The 23,274-nt window shown below is 40.3% G+C and overlaps 1 protein-coding gene across 1 annotated transcript in view; it reads right to left on the reverse strand.

The window, feature by feature from the left end:
• Window positions 1-23,274, reverse strand: part of DNAH7 (dynein axonemal heavy chain 7) — a 294,918-nt gene that overhangs the window by 37,643 nt on the left and 234,001 nt on the right. Inside the window, exons 47-52 of the mRNA XM_077829629.1 lie at window positions 18,602-18,756; window positions 17,489-17,679; window positions 11,202-11,335; window positions 10,337-10,672; window positions 3,347-3,473; window positions 1,723-1,917 (exon numbers count right to left, since the gene is read on the reverse strand). Of these exons, the coding sequence (XP_077685755.1) occupies window positions 1,723-1,917; window positions 3,347-3,473; window positions 10,337-10,672; window positions 11,202-11,335; window positions 17,489-17,679; window positions 18,602-18,756 (1,138 nt within the window). The remainder of the gene's footprint in view (window positions 1-1,722; window positions 1,918-3,346; window positions 3,474-10,336; window positions 10,673-11,201; window positions 11,336-17,488; window positions 17,680-18,601; window positions 18,757-23,274) is intronic.

Here is a 23,274-nt window from a genome sequence, read left to right on the forward strand (position 1 = left end):
CATAGCACTCAGATGTTGAGGGGAAAACAGACCCCAAATATGTGCCAAAATCATTACCCAAAAGTACTTTCACTTAATGGCTGCTCATGGCAGAGTAGCTCTCAGAATGCTTAATGACAATACAGCAACTGTTATGCTCTCAAACAAAACCACTTCCACTCAGATTAAAGTAATTTACGTTATAATGTGACATTTTAACACAACAATTTTATTGTGGTATAAACTACTTAAGTAAGAAACAGGATACAGCAATCCTGATAAAAGAATCTTTTATCTCTCATGGGTACTCTTATCCCATTTCCCTAAGGTTCAATTACTAGAATATCTAAAAATTCCACTCTATGATGATAAATATAACATTACTAAAGCAAGATATGTGAAGGATAAACTTTTGTCATTACCTCACTGAATGGCAGAACAACTTTCCCATTTTAGTACAGTGAGACAAAATATTAACTATGTGCCCCATCCTGCCCTCACTGAAGTCAATAGAAGTTCTGCTATTGACTAAAATGCTAACATTTATCAGGCCCCGTATCAGTAAACTGATATCCTGATTCTGCAATCCTTAATAACTAGCATTTATTCACAGAAGTCTTTATTTACTTCAGGTAGCCTGCGTTGAGTATATAAGTACCATTCAATAAACTAGATTTTGGCTTTTAAGCCACAGCCTTGCATAGGCGGAGGGGCAGAGCCTCACACAATCTCGTGCAGCGCTGCTGCTTGTTATTGGGGGTAGTCTCTTAATCACCCTCTTTTCTGACCCCCCCCTTTTTCCAGGTGGCTTCTTCCCAGATAAGAAACAGGAACCAGCAATTCCTGTGCTTCAGGAGTGCCATTCTGAACTACCCTTTCAATGAAGGGTGAACTTTTTTGTCTGCCTTCCACTGCTGTGTGCAGCACAAGAGCTGCTCACAATTTGGGCCAATGAAAGGGGTGCAGAACTGGGCCATGGATTATTTTCTGTAATTTTTCTCATTGCGCATACCTGACCAGATTAATCCAAGGTTTACAAATTAAAAATCCATTCAGGTTTTTCCTAACTCTTTTCATAATTTCCTACCTATTGGTGAATCAGGCAGTTAATCCATAATTTCCTAAATGATGGAAATTTCCAATGTCTAAAACACATATATAGTCAACCCTTTCTAGATGGGTTTCCTGAAGTTCCTGTGCCATCTTTTTGATGACTGAATGTTGATGATATTTTCCACCATTATAGTGGTGGCATAAAATAAAAATGGGGACAATTTAGCCTAGTATAAACAGGTGCAACTTTTGTAAGTCTCTTAGCCAAATTCAGCACTGATGTCAGTGGTTGCATAAACTACAAGTTGGGTGTAACATGGTCAGAGTGGTGTAAGTGGTAAAGCAGTATATTTTTGCACCAGTAACTAAACATGGTGAACAATTCAATGTACATTTTGGTTTTTTTAAGATTAGCAGACTTTCCCCGCATCCGTAATCATTTAAATAATTTTTATTTGAATTTGTTTAAAAATTCAATCCAAACTGTGACTCACTACACAGAAGTTAGCTGACAAACTGGAAGTACTGTACTCCTTCATACCATTTGCCTTAATATTTACTACAAGAATGTAACAGTGCAAAATTATATAATTTTCTGTTTTTCTGAATTAATATTTTAATGTGATCAGTTAACCTAGAGAAACAGAAAATCAGTAATGAAACAGACTTCAGTTGTTTCTGTTAACATACCAAACTATCATACACTGATTTCCATCCATCCTTCAGTCGCATAAAATCCTTACGAATGTTTCTGAAGCCTGGCAAATCATCTAGTCGACAAATTTCATCCCACGCTTTCTGAGGAAGCCAGGTGCAGGGATTAGAGAAGGGATTGTCCAGGCCTATGCCACCAGTTAGTAAAAACTTCCACTCATTTTCATTAATCTGCAGTAAAAGAGAGCACTATGAGACAGCTCAACAGTGAAACCTAATGAGCGGACAAATACCATGTTAGCACATGAAGTAGATAATTGATATACTTCTCTGAATTTCTGCACTAAAAGTGGGTAAAGCTTTCATAGCAGTACTTTTGGAGGTACACCTCCAAAAGATTAAGTATTTGACTTCAATTTAATTAAAAATCTCATAGTCTGGAGCTGAATACTGTATAATTGAAATTTTAACTGAACTTGGTTTACAGCAGATGTGAACCAACCCTGAACCTTATTTTGACTAGTTCTTTCTTGAGCTGACAAATGGATAGTGTAGCTGGATTTTTTGACAAACCACCTTTGTTAGACACACATGTTTGTGATAACTTTGATACTTTCTGGGAATCAAAAAGTAGCAAGAGCTATGAATGGAAGCTAATGTGTTTCAGGCTGTTTGGACCAAATTTCAGGTCTGAAAATGAAAACCAAATATTAGTCTCCAACAAGCCCCATCCCCTCACCAACATTTTACCCAGTTCCAAATTTGTTTGAGGGCTAGAACTTGTAAACCAAGGTCCCTGAAAGGAATTTTAAAAGACTGTCTGATTTAGTGGCTTTCCAGCTTTCTGCTCAACAAAAACTGCCACCACTTCTCCTAGTTCTAAAATCAAGTACATTTCACTTCACTGTATTCATTATTTAAAACATAGATTCCAGTAGTATTCAAAATGTGCTAGGTGCTTTCTGAACACGCAAGGAGAGACAGGCCCTGTCCCAAAGAATTTACATTCTAATATATTTTCTTAATGCTAAATTAATACTGTTCCCCAGGAGATATAAATTAAAAGGGCTCCTTTTCCCTATCAGTTTAAAACATTATTCTGCAAAATGACCAGGTACAACTTATCAGCCTTAAAAGACACAATTGTGTCAAAAGGGTTTGATTCTGAGAAATATATGTGTAATCTGTATTAAAGTAAACATATTTGGCATCATAAATGAATAAAATAGGCACTTTTCCCTCCTCCATCGTAACAATTAATAAGAAGTGAAACTTCAGTTTTGAAATGCTCCTAAAATTCATATTCTAAACTAGTCAATTTCATCTATTCTAAATGGATAAAAGCTTTATCACTAATACAAGTATTGACAACTATCTGATAAAAAAGTCAATAGATAAATAACAATGTTGCAAAATATTTGCAATATGATAGGCTGGGTTTTATTTTAAATAAGATTTGAAAAATGGCTATCATATTTATGTTTGCTACATCACTTTATAGTTTATTCTATTACTCTCTAATTGCTCACTAAAACACGTAAAAGCAAAACACACCCAATTATGGCTTTTTAAGTTACAAGTTATATGTTCCTTTTTTGGTATATTGGTATGTCATTTAATATATACCATACAAAATAGCAAATAACTTTAAAATACTGACCAATTTTTCATGCTGCAGGAGATTTACATTTAGACAAAAAGAGAAGAGCAGCTTGTCCTTTTCAAAGAGTGAGCGACAGATATTAACATAGAGTGAATAAGTAAAATGATCCTTGAGAATCTTCAGCCTGCAAGTGTCAGAGAAAGAGAGAACTTAAATGCGTATCACTTTAAAGCCCATACACTTAAGCAACCATATTACAGCTCGCTTAGACCTCTGTTATTCTAATAAACTTTCTGGTCAATTACTCAGAAACAATCAAGGATCCTCATTAAATGTGTACACCATTTTGTGAGGAAAACAATGCAAAAACATTTCAACAGAATTACATTTTACTATTGACATAGTTTGTTTGTTTGTTTTTTTGCAGGCTGCGGGGGGAGGGGCGAGCTGAACCTTCCTGTTGAAAAAAGCAGCAATAATCTTCTATTTATATTAATGAATTTTATAAAGCACAGACAAAATAGACTATCTTCAGTGGTTGCATGAAAGAATTTTCCAGTGTTACAGTGTATTCCTCCTAGTACAATGTCATAAGAAAACTGTGCTGTATTACCAATTACTTCCTTTAAAAAAATCAAAGCCAGAGAGCCATCTGTTATCAAAACAATCATGAAGGGGCCAAGAAATGTAGTATTTGAGCTTCCAGAATTCCTTCACATTTTTCTGTCAGGGTAGAGGTTGGCCTCACTAGGTGGAACAAGCAGGATGTATGATCCTCCTACCCTCCAGATACCAGTGGAGGTCAGAGGTATTTGTAAAGAGGCCCAATTCCTTGCATTTCTCTCTAAGACCACTTTCCCTTGTCAGGAGAGCATCTTCTGGAGATGTGGCACCATGATCTCTGCCTGCTGACCAGGAAGAAATTTCAGACCCTATTTGTGTAGTGTAGACTGGGCAATGGAGGAACACTGGATCGAATCAGGTTTAGAGGAGAAGCATGCTGGAGAGCTGCTGCTCTTCCTGCATCCTTGGTTTCCATCTGTTTTTGCTCCCCTCCACTCACATAGGAAAGAAATGTCCATATCAAATACTAAATGTACCTTCCAATCCTGACTTATTTAAATATCAGGTATTAATTTCCTGGCAATAAATAATACAGCAGCAGTTCAACTGAAATTGATTCTACGCATGAAGCTTTGAAGTAAAGATAGTGTCAAAGGGCAAAATGTGAAATTTTAATAAAATGTTATCTTGTTTACATTAGAAAAGGATTATAACAATAATAATCTTATCACGGAACAGCAGCACAAGAGTCAGCGCAGGTCCAGAGCTGAAAGCAGTGGAGTTTGAATGAAGATCTTTTAGAGGAGAAGGGAGACAAGCCCCTGTTTTTTAAGGATGGCGAGTGAGTTCTTGAGTGTGTTTGTTTGTTTTTTTGTTTGCTGGTTTGTTTTTAGTTTTCAAAATCTGGGATAGGTCAGTGTGTTGTGACAGAAGCAGACTGTTTGATTACAACTGAACCTTGATTAGAGGGCGGGTTTCCCTAATCAGTAGGCCTATAAGGCAGCGAAACAGCAGCCAGCGGCACAGGAGCAAGCAAATAGAGGAGTTTGGGGAAGGATGTGCACACACACACACGCTTTTGGGGGGTAGGGGTTGTTTTTTCTTTCCTTCTTGACAGAAGCTTAGGAAGAAAGGCTATGACAGCTACAGATGCAGCAATGGTAGTGACCAGAAGAATGGAAGTGACAATGAAGATAACTGGATGTGGAAGCTGCAGAATGTACATTGCTCTGGAGAGGGTACCTGAAAGGTGCTGCTTTTGCATGAACGGATGCCTGATAGACCTGAAGGAAAAGAAGATCCCATGTTTGGAGATGCAGATAGAAACTATGGCTATGTTTCAAAAAGGGATTTGAGCAGATGATGGAGGAAAGGCGAGAGGAAGCTGAAGACATGCAGATACATGCTGGCCCAGAGAACTGTGAGGGTAGACTGCTGGACGAAGAAAGCAGGATCTGATTTGGATATAGAGAAAGACCTCTTTAATATTTTTAATGAAATAAATATTAATGGGACTGTGTGTTATTATGGGGTATTTTCCCAGATATTTATTGGACAACAAGTGCTACTAATAATGGTAGGGCCCAGATATTCCTAGGTGTGATAGCCTACAGATTTCTTCCCCAAATAGTCACCAAACCAACCAGAGGTGATGCTATTTTAGATGTAGTACTGGTAAGCAGTGAGGACCTCCTAGAAGAACTGATTAAAAAGGACAACACCCTTCCCCCTTGGCTCCTGACTGGAACTGGGTGGCACAATGACAGAGTCCCTTCCCTGCTGGCATGATAGAGGGGCAGCCGGGCCAAATATAAGTGAGTGGCTTCATGACCTGGAACACAGGATCACAACGCTACTCAAATTTGGCCCATTATTCTTGCTTGCCCCACACCCCCACTTCTGCTATACTCCCCATGGCTATACTTACCAGACCTATTAGGAAATAAAGAAGTATAGAAGTGATTAAAAGCTAGAGAAGGAGGTTAAGTGTAGTCACTAGTGAGTGCATATAAAGGCATGGCTACTGGATGGAATCAACTGTGATTGCATATTGAAGAGAAGAGAGTATATAGAGTTATGAACAGTTGGGAGAACTTCATTTGCTAGAATCTAAAAATTCATTAAAGGTGGAAAGGGTATCTGCTAATTTGTTTCTATAGAAAGTTGTATAGTTCATTTAGCTGTTATGGGACTTGGTGAATAAAGGAAGGTAATATAATTGATGCCAATCAACATGGGTTTAAGGAAAATAGATCCTGTCAAACTAACTTATTTTTTGGGGTGGTGGTGGGGTTTACATGTTTGGTTGATAAAGCTAACAGTATTGATGAAATAATCTTATACTTCTGTAATGGGTTTAACTTAGTACTGCATGACATTTTGATTAAAAAACTAGTACAATATAAAATCAACAACATATTAAATGGATTAAAATCTGGCTAGCTAAAAGGTCTCAAAATGTAATTGTAAATGGGGAATCATCATCTAGTTCATGGATTTCTAGTGGGGCCCTTGTATTTCACATTTTTTTAATCAATGCCCTGGGAGAACCCATAGAATCATCACTTATAAAGTTTGCCGATGACCTAAAGTTTGGGGGAGTGATAAATAATGAAGAGGACAGGTCATTGATATAGAGCAATCTGGATTGCTTAGAAAGAAGGGCACACACAAACAATATGCATTTCAATATGGCTAAAATATAAATGTATACACTAGGATCAAAGAATGTAGGTCAGACCTACAAAATGGGGGGCTCTATCCTGGGAAGCAGTGATGAAGATTTGGAGGTCATGTTGGATAATCAACTGAACATAAGCTCTTCATATGACACTGTAGCCCAAATGGCTAATGCAATCTTTGGTTGCATAAACAGGGGAATCTCAAGTATGAGTAAAGAGGTTATATTATGTCTGTATTTGGCATTGGTGTGACAGCTGTTTGAATACTGTGTCCACAATTAGAGAAGGATGTTGATAAATTGGAGCTTGTTCAGAGAGCCACAAGAATGACTAAAGGATTAGAAAACATGCTCCATACCGGTAGAATCAAGGAGCTCAATCTATTTATTTTAACAAAGAGACGATTAAGAGGTGTGTTGATGCCACTCTGTACATACCTACATGGCGAACAGAGATTTGATAATAGGCTCTTCAATTTAGCAGACCAAGGTACAGTAAGATGCAATGGCTGGAATTTGATGCTAGACCAATTCAGACTGGAAATAGGTGTAATTATTAACAGGGAGGGTAATTAGCCATTGGAACAATTTACTAAGTCATGACAGATTCTCCATCACTTGCAACTTTTAAATCAAGATTGGATTTTTTTCTTAAAAATATCTGTGACAGATTGCAACTACATGCAATATCTTTGGTGACTATTGTGATAGGGTCAGGCCAGATGGCTACAGGAGAGTAATAGAAGGCAGATATATTAGCCCCAGGTTAAGTAGGTCCCTTTTCCCTGGGTAAGGTAAGAGGGAAGGTTCCAGAACAATCAGGAACCTTCTGGAGACAATTAAGACAGACAGGCTGATTAGAACACCTGCAGCCAACCAAGAAGCTGTTAGAATCAATTAAGGCAGGCTAATCGGGGCACCTGGGTTTAAAAAGGAGCTCACTTCAGTTTGTGGTGTGCGTGTGAGGATCTGGGAGCAAGAGGCACTCGGAGCTGAGAATGTTGGAGAACTGAGAAGTACAAGCATTATCAGACACCAGAAGGAAGGTCCTATGGTGAGAATAAAGAAGGTGTTGGGAGGAGGCCATGGGGAAGTACCCCAGGGAGTTGTAGCTGTCACACAGCTGTTCCAGGAGGCACTCTAGACAGCTGCATTCCACAGGGTCCTGGGCTGGAACCTGGAGTAGAGGGCGGACCCAGGTTCCCCCCAAACCTCCCAACTCCTAGTCAGACACAGGAGGAGTCGACCTGGACTGTGGGTTCAGGAAAACGGCCAAGCTGAGGGCTGCTGTGAAGCTCCAAGGCGAGCAAATCTGCCAATAAGCGCAAGACCTACCAAGGTAGAAGAAGAACTTTGTCACACCACATTGTATTATGTTTATGAACAGTTTATGTATGATTGTATTGTATTTCATGGAGAAGGGTTACCGCAGTTCCCACAGGAACTAAAAAACAGTATGCGGTGGGTGATTAATGCAAGTCACTAAGACGAAACAACTCCAGAGACATTCCATCCCTGGGGCTGGTTTGCATGTATTTGTTTTGGAGTAAAAGGATGAGTTTGAACTGAGTCATGGCCTTCTTTCTGAGCCAGCAAACAGACAAGACTTTCTGTCCAATGAAGGCCACAACCCCTGCAGAAGGTTTCGAAAGACTTTGGCCTACTAGAGCCACATAAGACTAATGGACAACTCCTAGTATGTTTATGTGTGTTTAAATCTGTTTTTCATATGTTTTCTCTGTCATGCTTTTACTTTTAGAATATATGTGCTTGGTTAGAAAGAGCTGTGTGGTAACTTTTAATTAATGTCAATATGTTGTTCATAGCCCTTGGAGAGAAAGCAAAGTACAGGTGCTGGCCTTTTTGCAGACTGGCTTGCTGGGGATATGACTGTGTAAGGCAGAGAGTTAAGCAACCTTAAAAGAAGGGAGTGGGACAAAGGTTATGGCTAGAGACGTGAGACTCGGTGGGAACTCCTGGTGTGGACTATGAAGGGAGGAATACAGTTGCAGTTACCCTAAAACTGTGACATGCTCTTACTCAAAGAGAACTATTTGGGAGGAGTCTATGGCCTGTGCTATACAAGAGGTCAGAATAGATTATCACAGTGGTCCCTTCGGGCGTTGGAATTTATTCATCTTATTTTTCAGGCTTCACAGTGTTGAATTAGTGTTTACTAAACAACTGATTTTCATTCTAATTGTAGTAAATGAGAAAACTACTGATCCACACTACAATGATTACCAAACATAAATGTACAGTCCCTTCTTTTGACACCAATCTGTGGAGTATTGAAGGTTGGCTTCTAAGTGGATGACACAGAAGCTGGGTATACTCTAAGTGTCACTTGCTTTATTTACACATATAAAGAAGTCCTTAAATTAGATGATCAAACAGCATTCAGGGCAATCTGTCTTTCCAGGAATCTCAGCTCAACACCAATGGCCAATTCCTAGGGAGCAATTTTGCCTCAGGAATGGACTCTAATCATAGCCTAAGTTAGACAAAAAACTTTCCTGATGCTCTCACAGGTCCCTTTCTTCTGAAGTTGCCTCTACACCAAACTTTGCATACCCCCAAAACTAACTAGAATTGCACATCTTCTCATGAATTAAAACTTGCTTGCACACTACGAAAAAAGAACTTGGAACACAGTGTAACAACACCCCATGGTAAACCTTGCCACAACAGTATAAATTGATCTGATGCAACATGCCTAAAGTTGAAGGAAATGATGGAAAATGAGCAATTGAATGGACTGAAATAATTAAAACGGACTTTTCCAATGTAAGATATAAGCATCATCAAAAGCTATTAAGCAGCAAGATAGAGTAGATCACAGGTCACTTCAAAGAATGCAGGAAATTGCTTTCTTCAAGAACAAATGGGCCACGGAATGAGAATTTATCTGTTGATGTGAAAGAGCAAACACTGATGAATTACCATCTTAAAAATATTCTTAACATTTTGGCCATATGTAATTTGACATAGAGGGCTAGAGTTTTGACTAGCCTAATAAGAACATAGGCTTGCACATGGCTTAGGACCCCCTGCAAGTTTGCCAGGCATGAGTGGGAGAGCAAGCTGCATCCCAAAAAGTGATGAAGTAAATTATCTGCTCACTTGCTATCTGCAAGCAAAACTGTGAGTCACCATTCCTCTCGAGAGCTACTCTTGGGGCAGCTGCAGCTCCACTATCTGTGAGGAGTATATTTTGGCTGCAGCTGAGGGACTAGCCCAATGTGTGGATTTCACTGGTGTGATGCACTGGAAGCACGTGTGCAACCCTCTACTGGTAACTGCAGGTGTATAACAGAGCAGTAAACCTATTATTATTAGTTACATATTGCCAAAAATTTGCAGGGTACTTTACAGACATCTACAGGTTCTATCCAAAACTGGGTTAAAATCTAAAAAAAGACAAGACACACACAGCTGGTAAAAGGGATACAGCATGAAAGCGAAGTGACTGGCCAATTACTGTGTGTCTTGCATGTATCTTTTTAGTTCCACACAGGACCAGAAATAGTAATAAATAAAATAAGAAATAATAATATAAAAAATAACACTTACTAGCATATTGTACCCTATTTATACCTGTAAAGAACTTGTCCTCAAGGAAAGTTGATAAGAATATATGGACCCTTCTGCTTGATTCAAGAGTACCAAACAATATTCCAAGAGTAATTATAAATACAATATACTTTGGAGAAATGTCTGTGACTCCTTCTTGAGTAACAATGAAAGCCAATTACCGTACTTTTTTTTTTAATTAAGTGAGAATGGAGAATTATCTTTCTTACCTTGTTTGTAACTCTTCCGATTTCTCTGAATTATCTATAGACATGACAAAAAGGTTAATAAACCACGAAAGAGAATACTGGTACATTGGCTCAATGTTGGCTAGATCAGCAATTGAAAAAAACAGGATTGACGAATGAATAGCAATAGGACGGTAACCCATCCGGGTAGTATCAATCTTTTTTTCTGTCTCTTCGGCTATAGCTTGCTTCTCAGAAATCTCATTAGCCAGAACTTTGGAAGAAGACAATATCTTAATGGCAGTTTCATCCTCTAAAATATTTCCTTCTGAAGCTGAGAGAATTTCTAAAATCTTGTCTTCTATTTCTTTTAGTTGCCTAAAATAAAATACAAAATTTTCATATAGAAAATGTGTAGGTGTTGTCCACTAAAGTGTACAATGTGTACAACACATGCAATGTGTATTCAAGATATGTAACCTGAGGATTAAAGACCTATTTTTGTTCTTACAATTTTTTTTTTAAATTAAGCTATTTTCTAAATACCTGTGGTCATACAGGGCTCACTTATTCTTCTTACAAAGCAAAATGACTCCAAAGGAATGCAGTGTACAGTAGGTATAGTATAGCCAGCCTTCCTCCAACTTTGCATACTTCATGCTCTGCCTTCATGTGGAAAAGGATCCGTGCACACCCACCAAGTACAGGCCAGACCAAAAATGGCCCACAGTGAAGATTCATTTCTAACAACATCAGGCAGGAGAACAAGTAGCAACCTTTGCCCCCAGCTCCTGCTCTCCCCAAAACTTGTTAAGACTCCTCAGAAAACAAAGCAACCAAGGGGACATTCAAAAACAGCGTTGAAGGACAAGGGGTAGAGTCCCCAATAAAATAAGTTTTTTGATACCTTTTATTCTGAGCTCCTTGCAAGATTAGGGCTTGCTTTTCTTCTTCAAGATCTGGTCTCTCTCTTGCTACTACAATTCCAAGAAGCTGATCTTGCATTCCTTCTGGAGTTATCATGAAGTTCAGTAAGGTTACCTGTAAATGAAAGGTGTTACAAAGCACAACACAATTAGGGACAGATCAAATTAAAATATTGTTCCTCTTCCATGCTCAGGAAGTCTGCAAAAGACCAAGCAAAGCTGAAAACAGATGATTCGGACGGCAGAAAAATTGAGGCTGAGGTTCTACAGTCCTCTGTGCTATGGAGTTTTTGTCCCATAATTACGATCAGTAAGAAAGAAAAGGTCCATCTTATCTGTGAATTTTCTTTTTCTTTCCTCCCTCCAACACAATATGGCATTCCCCAGTTCCAAAGGAAATGGAAGCAGACAAAAAACTCTGGCACTCAGTCTGGGCTTAGAATTGCCCCTCAAAAAAGAACTCTCCAGAGTGATAAGCTTTCAAAGTTGAAAAAATACTAATTATAAAAAAGGTTAAAAAGTGCTATTCAACTCAAATCATTTGCAATACAGCCTGGACAAGAAATTTAAGGATGTCCTAGAAGAACATGCTTGTCATAAATATAAAGGGAAGGGTAAACCCCTTTGAAATCCCTCCTGGCCAGGGGAAAGCTCCTCTCACCTGTAAAGGGTTAAGAAGCTAAAGGTAACCTCGCTGGCACCTGACCAAAATGACCAATGAGGAGACAAGATACTTTCAAAAGCTGGGAGGAGGGAGAGAAACAAAGGGTCTGTGTCTGTCTGTATGCGGGTCTTGGCCAGGGATAGACCAGGAATGGAGTCTTAGAACTTTTAGTAAGTAATCTAGCTACGTATGTGTTAGATTATGATTTCTTTAAATGGCTGAGAAAAGAATTGTGCTGAATAGAATAACTATTTCTGTCTGTGTATCTTTTTTGTAACTTAAGGTTTTGCCTAGAGGGGTTCTCTCTGTTTTTTTAATCTAATTACCCTGTAAGATATCTACCATCCTGATTTTACAGGGGGGATTTCTTTATTTCTATTTACTTCTATTTTCTATTAAAAGTCTTCTTGTAAAAAACTGAATGCTTTTTCATTGTTCTCAGATCCAAGGGTTTGGGTCTGTGGTCACCTATGCAAATTGGTGAGGCTTTTTATCCAACATTTCCCAGGAAAGGGGGGGTGCAAGTGTTGGGAGGATTGTTCATTGTTCTTAAGATCCAAGGGTCTGGGTCTGTAGTCACCTAGGCAAATTGGTGAAGCTTTTTACCAAACCTTGTCCAGGAAGTGGGGTGCAGGGTTTTGGGAAGTATTTTGGGGGGAAGGACGCGTCCAAACAGCTCTTCCCCAGTAACCAGTATTAGTTTGGTGGTGGTAGCGGCTAGTCCAAGGACAACGGGGGGAATATTTTGTACCTTGGGGAAGTTTTGACCTAAGCTGGTAAAGATAAGCTTAGGAGGTTTTTCATGCAGGTCCCCACATCTGTACCCTAGAGTTCAGAGTGGGGGAGGAACCTTGACAATGCTATTCTTCCAAATTACTTAACATGCAAGCAATAGCCAGAAAAACTATGGACATAATGCTCCGAGGGAGTGTTCTCAAAAAAAAAAAAATCACAGATAAGACAGAATTTTCCCTTCTTCATCCCCTCCCCTCTGCTTCGCAGAGGAAAGCAGAAACCCTAGGAAGGGAGGAGGGATTCAACTATGCATAATTTGGATAGAAATATAAGGGTTCCAACAATCTAACAAATTTTGCATCTACAAAGGAGAGGCTGTTGACAGTCACCTTCTGAAAAAGTGTCACTAGAAGACCACTTAGTGCAGATCTCATTTTAAGATGTATGTGATATCTCCACCCATTAAATCACTGCTCCTTTCACAAAATGAGTGATAATATGCTAGGGAGGAGTTATATCCAAGGTTTTGAATACCTGTACTATACTCACCTCTATGCACTTGATGGCCCCATTCACATCCAATTTATGCCCTTCATTAACCAGAATGATAATACCACTTCCTACCATATGGTTATCTTGAGAAAGAAATCCTTATCATTGTCTACCATGCCTTGATAGAATATGCCTAATTGAGGTTCCATAGAGAGCATGCCAAGCTCCAAAATCCAAGTGGTTGAGCAGATGGCAAATAGACAAGATATTGAAACACAGGAGAGGGGCATACTGACTGCAGGAGGCTAGAAATATGTTTTTTATAATTTCTTGCAGCATACAGGGCAAGATCATGACAGGAATCTGCAAACCACTGGAAGACTGATGAGCGTGGTGGTCTTATGATATCAGTTATGTAATGGTGTTTAGAGATTTCCTTTGGTTTCTTACAGTGCAATACACATGTAAGGTACCATACATCTCCAGTTACACTCACCTATCAGAATGTGAAATTAAACCTCCTTTGATCTTTGAGAGACAATACTGAAATTATGGATTTCAGTATTGTTAGTTTATTTTAATTTTTGAGAAAGGATAAACTTGTCCTTGGGATACGAAAAGAGTTCTATTGAGTATTCATCTTAGATTATTTCAAGACCAATTTTTTTTTTACTCCCAGAGGAGGGCCTACCCAGAAGCTCCCTTCCAAGAAAGGAGATATCTTCACACTTGTGAACACAAAGTCAAGAGGAGTTTTTAAATTGGATAATAATCTCTCAAGTGGGAAGAGGGAAAGATATCTTGAGAACCCTGAGAAATGTTATGTATTTCAAAGGAGTGTACTGAACAATGTGCCAGACAAGAATGGACTTTTTGGACAAAGTGTCAAGTGATTTACGTGGGGAATCTCCAGGTGGATGTGAATGCAAATTCCTCACCTCCGGTTATGGAAAAAGCCAGCCTTTTGAAGTTACACACTGAGGAGAGGACCATTATCTGTTGATTACCTGTTCCCTGACTCTCAAGATCAAAGGCCTAAGCTGTATGAAGGAAAGACTAATCCATTCATGGGTGTTCTGTTTCTGAATCTGAAATAGTTATGAGCTTGTAAACCACAGGAAAAACCCAGTTGTGGGTTCTGAAGGGCTGATACCTACCAGAGCCCAAGGCCAGAGTCAGGGTAAGGTATTTAGCATTTGTGTAGGTTCTTTTATTGTTTTTAGTATGTTTTTTCTGTAATGCTTTCACCTTAAGAATAACATGCTTGCTTTGTGGTAACTCATAGCTGCTGGCAATTCTTGCTTGTAGCCTTCAAAGAGAAAGTAAAGTGCACACGGCCGTTTGAGAGTCTGGTTTGGGGGGACTATATCACAGTGAGGCCAGGAAACTTTGCAGTCTAGAAAACCCCTGGTCCGGAGGAAGAGGGATGTTGGTCTCTGTTCAAGAGAGGTGACAGCTGAGGAGATGAGGGCCTAGAGGGGTGCCCTTGGTGGACCACAAGGAGGAAATACCACTGAAGTTGCCCTGAACTGTGACAGCTGACTTTCAGAGGATGGTCTACCTTGAAGCTCCTTTCCAAGAAAGGAAATCTTTTCAGACTTGTGAAACCCCAAGTTAAGAATTCAAGAGTTTCTGAATTTGATAATTTTCCGGAAGAGCCCAGCCTGAGTCTTCTGACTCTCAGAAATGGCTACACTGGTCTTGTTCTAATGTTTAATCTTGATGCTGGTCCCTGAAGGAGTAACAGTTTTAAAGGGAACATCTAGTGAGGTAGGATAGCCTGAAGTTTCTCTCACTGGAAGGAGGAAGGGCCTTCTTTCCTCCATGGCTTCTTAGACTGCTTTATCCCTATGCTCCCTAAAGTGCTTACCAACAGAATATTTGGAAGGATGTTGTCAGAAGCAACTGATCTCCAGAGTCTTCCATGCTGCTACATAGAGACTTTTGAACGTACAGAAAATCTTACATCAAGTGCAGCACTGGTCCTGAAAGAAGCTGCTACAGAAATATAGTTCAAAGTAGATTTTATGTGGGTTTTTCCACAAAATTGTTCCAGTGGCCTCCCATTCAAGATAAGTCCTACAAAATAAGAGGGTGCCACCAATAATATGATGGCTGAGGCCACTTCATTCAAGTTTTGTTTAAGTGATGATTCTATTCTCCTGGGATATTAATTCTCTGCAGCTTTACATCAAGCCCCTCCCAGGCCACCTTGCCAGGAGACTTTCCCTGCTTTAGCAGGCCATGTTCTATCTAGCTAAAGTCTTTTTCTCCCTGGTATCTCAGGGTCCTCAGCAGGAAACTTCATGCTCTCTGCAGCCTTCTCCAGGCCTTTGCTGAAACTCTCTCTGATGTCTCAGCATGAAGCTTGCCAGCCTGGAGTCTTTTAAGCCCCTCCCAGTGACTTGGAACTCCAGCTAAGCTGTTTAATGAAAGTCCACCTCTTCCAGGGTACACTTGTCCAAAAAGACAAACGCAAAAACCCCACAGAGTCTTTGCCTCAGCCCCTCCATCCTGAGGATTTAGTCTGTCTTCAACCCAGACATTAGTTTTTAGCCCTTTGTGGGCTCATTTTTTCATCCTCTTCCCCTCGACTCCTTGGGTCACTGCCTGCTCTTTTCCTGAGCAGACCCTTCCAGAATTTTCTTCCTGGAGTCTTCATTCTCTCCCCCACAGCCTTCTTCCCCCAGAGAAAGAGTACCTTTGCTTCATCCTGTTGGAAAGATAAGATGACCTAGGGAATCTTTTTCTACTGCATTTTTCCACAGCAGCGAGTCTTGGAACCTGGGTCTACAGACTTGAACAGGTGTGTACACTCTAGAAATTCAAGCTCGGGCTGGAGTTCAGGCCAGCCACCTTGTGGCAGAGAACTTTCATCTCTCTCCCCCACTCCTTGACAATAAAAGGCCAGATATGAGAGAGATGAGGAGGGTGTTCAGAGTCAATTACCCAAGAGTGGCAACTCTCTGTGTATAGAATCACTGAAATCTGGAGATGAACAGGTAAATATGATCAATTGTTGACACAAGTGATAGTGTGTAAAAGATTTATATATAACCAAAGTTGTACAAATGAAGGCCATTACTGAACACAGGGAAAGGTGGTTTTTTTTGGTATTAGATATAGGACTCGAGTCTCCACTTCATTACATGAGTTTGATGCTGGTATAACTCCATTAAAATCAACAGAGTTCAACTATTATAAAACTGGTGCACACAACCGAGATTCAGGCCTGAAGCATTGTCGTCTCATTTAACTTGGTATGATACATGTATCAGATTTTTAAACTTTTTCTCATGCAATTCATTTCTAAATGTATATGTGGCATAATAGTTTTTGCTTTTGGATGCTTTCTTATATTTCATCTTTGGTTTTTAACTTGTACCTAATTGTTTTATCTTTGATTAAAAAAAATCAATGTCTGGGTGCTTTGAGGTGTAATAAAGCGAACAGAGGTTCTTTATTTTCATTAATTTCTTTTTCTACCCTTTCTTTCTATGTCAGTGCTCCTTGTCAGTTGGAAGTTAAGTTATTGTTCCATTCTGCTGATTTTCAAATTAGTTTAGAGACAAATTTCAGATCTAATTTTCAGGGCTTCATGCTCTAATAGAAGCAACGTTCAGCCTAAATATATGTTTGAGCCACTAACATACACATTTTTTAAAAAGTAACAGTGAATAAAAAGTTTAATAGAGCTCTTGAGTAACTGCGAGGAGCAAGAAAACACTAACTTTATTCTATGAAGCAGGAAATATACCTCTGCTGCCTAACTTGCAACAACCACAATAACTCACTTAGTTCCTTATAGTTTGATTCACAAGGGAAGTCAGGTGTGAGTGGTGAAAGCTACTGTTATCACATTATAAAAACCTGGAAAAACTATATGGTGGAAACAGGAATAATTTTGTCACTTCTCTGTAAATTTGTATTCTTGTATATACCCAAGGCACAAAGCCTGGCACTGCTTGAAGTCCTGCCAACAGCAGTCACCAGGGAACCAACTCTCTAGAAGATTTTAGAAGCCCAATTTGTAGCCTGTATGGGCATGGAGCTCCAAACTCCCAACAGATATTTCTATGCTGAAAAGCAACTCAGTAAAATTGGAACAAAAAGTAATGGATTGGGGAGGAAGTTAAATACCAGAAATTAATGTTTAGATTAAATTCTTCAAAGTATGAATGACTGTTTTGTGAAACAGTAATGGTTTGTCAACTCTAATATCAGCAGTTAGAGATTACTCAGAGATTATGCCAATATTTTCAAAAAAAGTGAAGGAAAACAACAACTTAGATATGAGGAACTCTTTTCTATCTGCAGCCTACAGGGGGAAGTATTGTTAATATTAAAACAAAACACATTAATTTTCAAATCTCTCACCTTAACAGATGTTTCAGGAAGATAGTGTGGGTTTCTCAGCTTGGTTGTAATATAAAAGCGAAAGTCAGGAGCATATTCGATGGTGGAGTCCCCAAGACGGATGCATATACTACCAGACTGCTTAAATGTCTGTTTGAGTAGAAGTGGTTCTAGGATAGGGTCCAGTTCTTCTCCAACATTTTCCAGCAGCACTTGAACACAACAATAACTAGATTTTGATTCATTTTCTTGGCAAGAGCTATCTCTGTTAAATGTGTACTTACGATGTGCAAACAGGTACTACTACTTCCACAATACAAATATGGATCTAAAAGGATGTGGTAGAAATATGGTAAAACTTTCTTAAATACATTTTTTAAAAGTTCAAGGAAGTTTATATTTGCTTTGTGATATTTATCAAGTTTGAATAGGGCAGTGAAGATTTTCTGAACTGTAGTATTGCTTGAGTATGCTAGCGTTAGGCTGGGATTTTCAAAGGGTCCTAAAAGAATTATTGAATGTCAATGGCATTGGGGCTCCTAATCCCAATTTTGAAATCAATTTTTGTTCCCCCTACAAGGAAATAAGGAATTAAAGGATATATGAGTTGTTTCTTTACTTGTAGTTAAACTTTTCATTGAAAATAACAATCTAAATAACTCAAATAGTTAACTGTAAGTAATGATTTTCTGATTCATTTACCTTGGATCAGATATGGTATATAAGAATGTCAGTAAAAGTACTATACTGAATACTATCTATTTGTAAAATAAGCATAGCCATACAGGAACAGACAATTTGACAGATAGTGTGTTATACATTCTTTGGAAGGTAAAAGTAGAATTATTGTAACATGAAAACAAGTATATGGCAAAATCTCAAACAATTAAAAGAGCCAAATTAAAGAGAGGATTTCAAATTGATATTGGAGATGAAAAATCTCACAACCTGCTGTGACTTCAATTACTAAAGATCTAATTTGATTAACTATCAATAAACAATGAGGGATAACAAAATCTCCCTTTTTCTATGAATCTGACAATATTTGGTACTCGTATCATCCTTATTTTTGAGTTAATTGTGCCCTCTCCAGGTTTTTTCAGAAATCTACATTTTCATTATTCAATCACTTACCAGGAGTGCCGAACTGAATGCAGTTTTCCAGTGTTCTCACAAATTCAGGGTCACTGAGTTTAATTATGTGCAAACTATTGGTTTTTTCCATATTCTTTATCCATTTGTTTGCTTGGCCCTGGGGATCTATCATCAGAGGCCATCTTCTTGCATTTCTGGAGGAAAAAAATTGAGATAACTAAACTTTCAGAACTAGATTATATACCCTTAAAATGTTTACCATATGCTTGACTTTAATGCAGTTTACTTTATGGTGCCATTTAAACAGAACCTTCTAATCTATTCTATAAAATACTTAGGGACAAATTCTGCCTTCAGATGCTCGTGTGAGAGGCCCACTGACTTGAACAGACACTTTGATCACAAAAATTATTAAAATATTTCAAGAAGCATACTTAGAATAAAGTTTCATCTGATTTAATTTTACAAATCTTTTAAGTTTAAAGATCTATACTGTACTTGTAGCATTTTGAACAGCTTTAATATATTTGTGATACACATGACTTGAAAATTTCTAATGAATGAACTCAGTTTTCCACCAAAGATAGATTTTACATCTAAGATAACAGAAATGAAGCAAACAGAACGAGGAGTTCTTGTGGTACCTTAGAGACTAACAAATTTATTTGAGCATAAGCTTTCTTGGGCTAAAGCCCACATCATCAGATGCATGCAGTGGAAAATACAGTAGGAAGATATATATATACAGAGAACATGAAAAAATGGGGGTTGCCATACCAACTCTAATGAGAGTAATCAATTAAGGTGGGCTATTATCAGCCGGAAAAAGAAAACTTTTGAAGTGATAATCAGGATGGCCCATTTCAAACATTTTTTCATGTTCTCTGTATATATATATCTTCTACTGTATTTTCCACTGCATGCATCTGATGAAGTGGGCTTTAGCCCATGAAAACTTATGCTCAAGTAAATTTGTTAGTCTCGCGGGTGCCACAAGTAATCCTTGTTCTTTTTGCTGATACAGACTAACACAGCTACCACTCTGAGAAATGAAGCAGATAGTCAAGCAAATTCAGACTTAGCACAAGTGGGTACAACTCTTGAATTTAAGCTGTTATCTCAAGGGTATAGCGGCCATGCTTTAAAACTTTTGAATTTTGCCTTACATAAACGAGATAACCTTCAAACAGCATTTGCAGTATTCCCTATATGATTTAGGTAAATTATTTAGATATGTAAGTGCAATCACATCACTGTAATTCTCACATAAAAAACCCACCCCACTCAAACAACATCTTTCCTGTAACATTTTGATTGGCTACTAAAACCTAACATTTTGGCACTGCCATACAGTTCTAAACTTGATTCCTCCCATCCCAAGACCTATATTGGCAGCCCAGTCAACCATGAGCTGGGAATTTGAGCATGAGTGGAGGAACGAGTTTTTTTTAGTTTGCTCTTGAACAACCCCAAAGAGTCAACTGGAGAAATGCCACTCCCCCACCACCCACACTCCACCTCTGTCTCAGCAGTGGGGATGTTTGATAGGATTGGCAGGAGATATACAACCTCTAGTGTCCTGAGAGGAGTGGGGAGGGATGACAGGCTACTCTGGAGCCTTCCTCTGTCTCCCTGCTACCCAGAATACACAGTAAGAGCATGCCTGCTCAAGGAACAACAGCAGAGAAGGAAGAATGGTTTCTCTGCCTCTCTCTGCCACCCATTGGCTAGGCCGAAAAGAAAGAGGAGAGTTGATTGTCTCTCACACCCTATCCCCTTCTTGCATGTGAAGCCCTCAGAGCATGTAGCATCCATTCTCCTGCTCCAGCCCTACCATGGAGGCCTAGTTTCCAAGATGCTGTGGGTCTGGCCAATTACCAGTTTTGGGGATCAAGAAGCAATTTTTCCCTCGAGACAAGATTGAGAAGTTGTCCCGTGGGTTTTTCACCTTCCTCGCAGCATCATGAGTTTGATGTGGCTGCACTCAGAGAGTATGTCTACACTACGAAATTAGGTCAAATTTATAAAAGTTGTTTTTTTAGAAATCGTTTTTATATATTCGAGTGTGTGTGTCCCCACAGAAAATGCTCTAAGTGCATTAAGTGCATTAACTGAGGGAGTGCTTCCACAGTACCGAGGCAAGCGTCGACTTCCGGAGTGTTGCACTGTGGGTAGCTATCCCACAGTTCCCATAGTCTCCGCTGCCCATTGGAATTCTGGGTTGAGATCCCAATGCCTGATGGGGCTAAAACATTGTCGCGGGTGGTTCTGGGTACATATCGTCAGGCCTCCGTTCCCTCCCTCCCTCCGTGAAAGCAGCAGCAGACAATCGTTTCGCGCCTTTTTTCTTGAGTTACCTGTGCAGATGCCATACCACAGCAAGCATGGAGCCCGCTCAGGTAACCATCACCGTATGTCTCCTGGGTGCTGGCAGACGTGGTACTGCATTGCTACACAGCAGCAGCAACCCCTTGCCTTGTGGCAGCAGACGGTGCACTAGGACTGGTAGCCGTCATCGTCATGTCCGAGGTGCTCTTGGCCACATCAGCCAGGAGCGCCTGGGCAGACATGGGTGCAGGGACTACATTAGAAGTGACTTGACCAGGTCATTCTCTTTAGTCCTGCAGTCAGTCCTATTGAACCATCTTATGGTGAGCAGGCAGGCAATACGGATTGCTAGCAGTCCTACTGTACCATCTTCTGCCAGGCAGGCAAGAGATGAGGATGGCTAGCAGTCCTACTGCATCTTCTGCCAAGCAGCCATGAGATGTGGATGGCTTGCAGTCCTTCTGCACCGTCTGCTGCCAGCCAAAGATGTAAAAGATAGATGGAGTGGATCAAAACAAGAAATAGACCAGATTTGTTTTGTACTCATTTGCTTCCACCCATCCCCCGTCTAAGGGACTCATTCCTCTAGGTCACACTGCAGTCACTCACAGAGAAGGTGCAGCAAGGTAAATCTAGCCATGTGTCAATCAGAGGCCAGACCAACCTGCTTGTTCCAATAAGAACAATTACTTAGGTGCACCATTTCTTATTGGAACCCTCCGTGAACTCCTGCCTGAAATACTCATTGATGTAAAGCCACCCCCTTTGTTGATTTTAATTCCCTGTAAGCCAACTCTGTAAGCCATGTCATCAGTCGCCCCTCCCTCCGTCAGAGCAACGGCAGACAATCGTTCCGTGCCTTTTTTCTGTGCGGACGCCATACCAAGGCAAGCATGGAGGCCGTTCAGCTCACTTTGGCAATTAGGAGCACATTAAACACCACACGCATTATCCAGCAGTATATGCAGCACCAGAACCTGGCAGAGCGATACCGGGCGAGGAGGTGATGTCAGCGCGGTCACGTGAGTGATCAGGACATGGACACAGATTTCTCTCAAAGCATGGGCCTTGCCAGTGCATGCATCATGGTGCTAATGGGGCAGGTTCATGCTGTGGAACGCCGATTCTGGGCTCGGGAAACAAGCACAGACTGGTGGGACTGCATAATGTTGCAGGTCTGGGACGATTCCCAGTGGCTGTGAAACTTTCGCATGTGTAAGGGCACTTTCATGGAACTTTGTGACTTGCTTTCCCCTGCCCTGAAGCACATGAATACCAAGATGAGAGCAGCCCTCACAGTTGAGAAGCGAGAGGCGATAGCCCTGTGGAAGCTTGCAACACCAGACAGCTACCGGTCAGTTGGGAATCAATTTGGAGTGGGCAAATCTACTGTGGGGGCTGCTGTGATGCAAGTAGCCCATGCAATCAAAGATCTGCTGATATCAAGGGTAGTGACCCTGGGAAATGTGCAGGTCATAGTGGATGGCTTTGCTGCAATGGGATTCCCTAACTGTGATGGGGCCATAGACGGAACCCATATCCCTATCTTGGCACCGGAGCACCAAGCCGGCGAGTACATAAACCGCAAGGGGTACTTTTCAATAGTGCTGCAAGCTCTGGTGGATCACACGGGACATTTCACCAACATCAACGTGGGATGGCCGGGAAAGGTACATGACGCTCGCATCTTCAGGAACTCTGGTCTGTTCCAAAAGCTGCAGGAAGGGACTTTATTCCCAGACCAGAAAATAACTGTTGGGGATGTTGAAATGCCTATAGTTATCCTTGGGGACCCAGCCTACCCCTTAATGCCATGGCTCATGAAGCCGTACACAGGCAGCCTGGAAGGTAGTCAGGAGCTGTTCAACTACAGGCTGAGCAAGTGCAGAATGGTGGTAGAATGTGCATTTGGAAGTTTAAAGGCACGCTGGCGTAGTTTACTGACTCGCTTAGACCTCAGAAAAACCAATATTCCCACTGTTATTACTGCTTGCTGTGCGCTCCACAATATCTGTGAGAGTAAGGGGGAGACGTTTATGGCGGGGTGGGAGGTTGAGGCAAATTGTCTGGCTGCTGGTTATGCACAGCCAGACACCAGGGTGGTTAGAAGAGCACAGGAGGGCGCGGTATGCATCAGAGAAGCTTTGAAAACCAGTTTCATGACTGGACAGGCTACGGTGTGAAAGTTCTGTTTGTTTCTCCTTGATGAAACCCCCCGCCCCTTGGTTCACTCTACTTCCCTGTAAGCTAACCACCCTCCCCTCCTCCCTTCGATCACCGCTTGCAGAGGCAATAAAGTCATTGTTGCTTCACATTCATGCATTCTTTATTCATTCATCACACAGATAGGGGGATGACTACCAAGGTAGCCCAGGAAGGGTGGT

The sequence above is a fragment of the Eretmochelys imbricata genome, chromosome 11 (genome assembly GCF_965152235.1).
Source record: "Eretmochelys imbricata isolate rEreImb1 chromosome 11, rEreImb1.hap1, whole genome shotgun sequence".
Taxonomy (NCBI): Eukaryota; Metazoa; Chordata; order Testudines; family Cheloniidae; genus Eretmochelys; species Eretmochelys imbricata.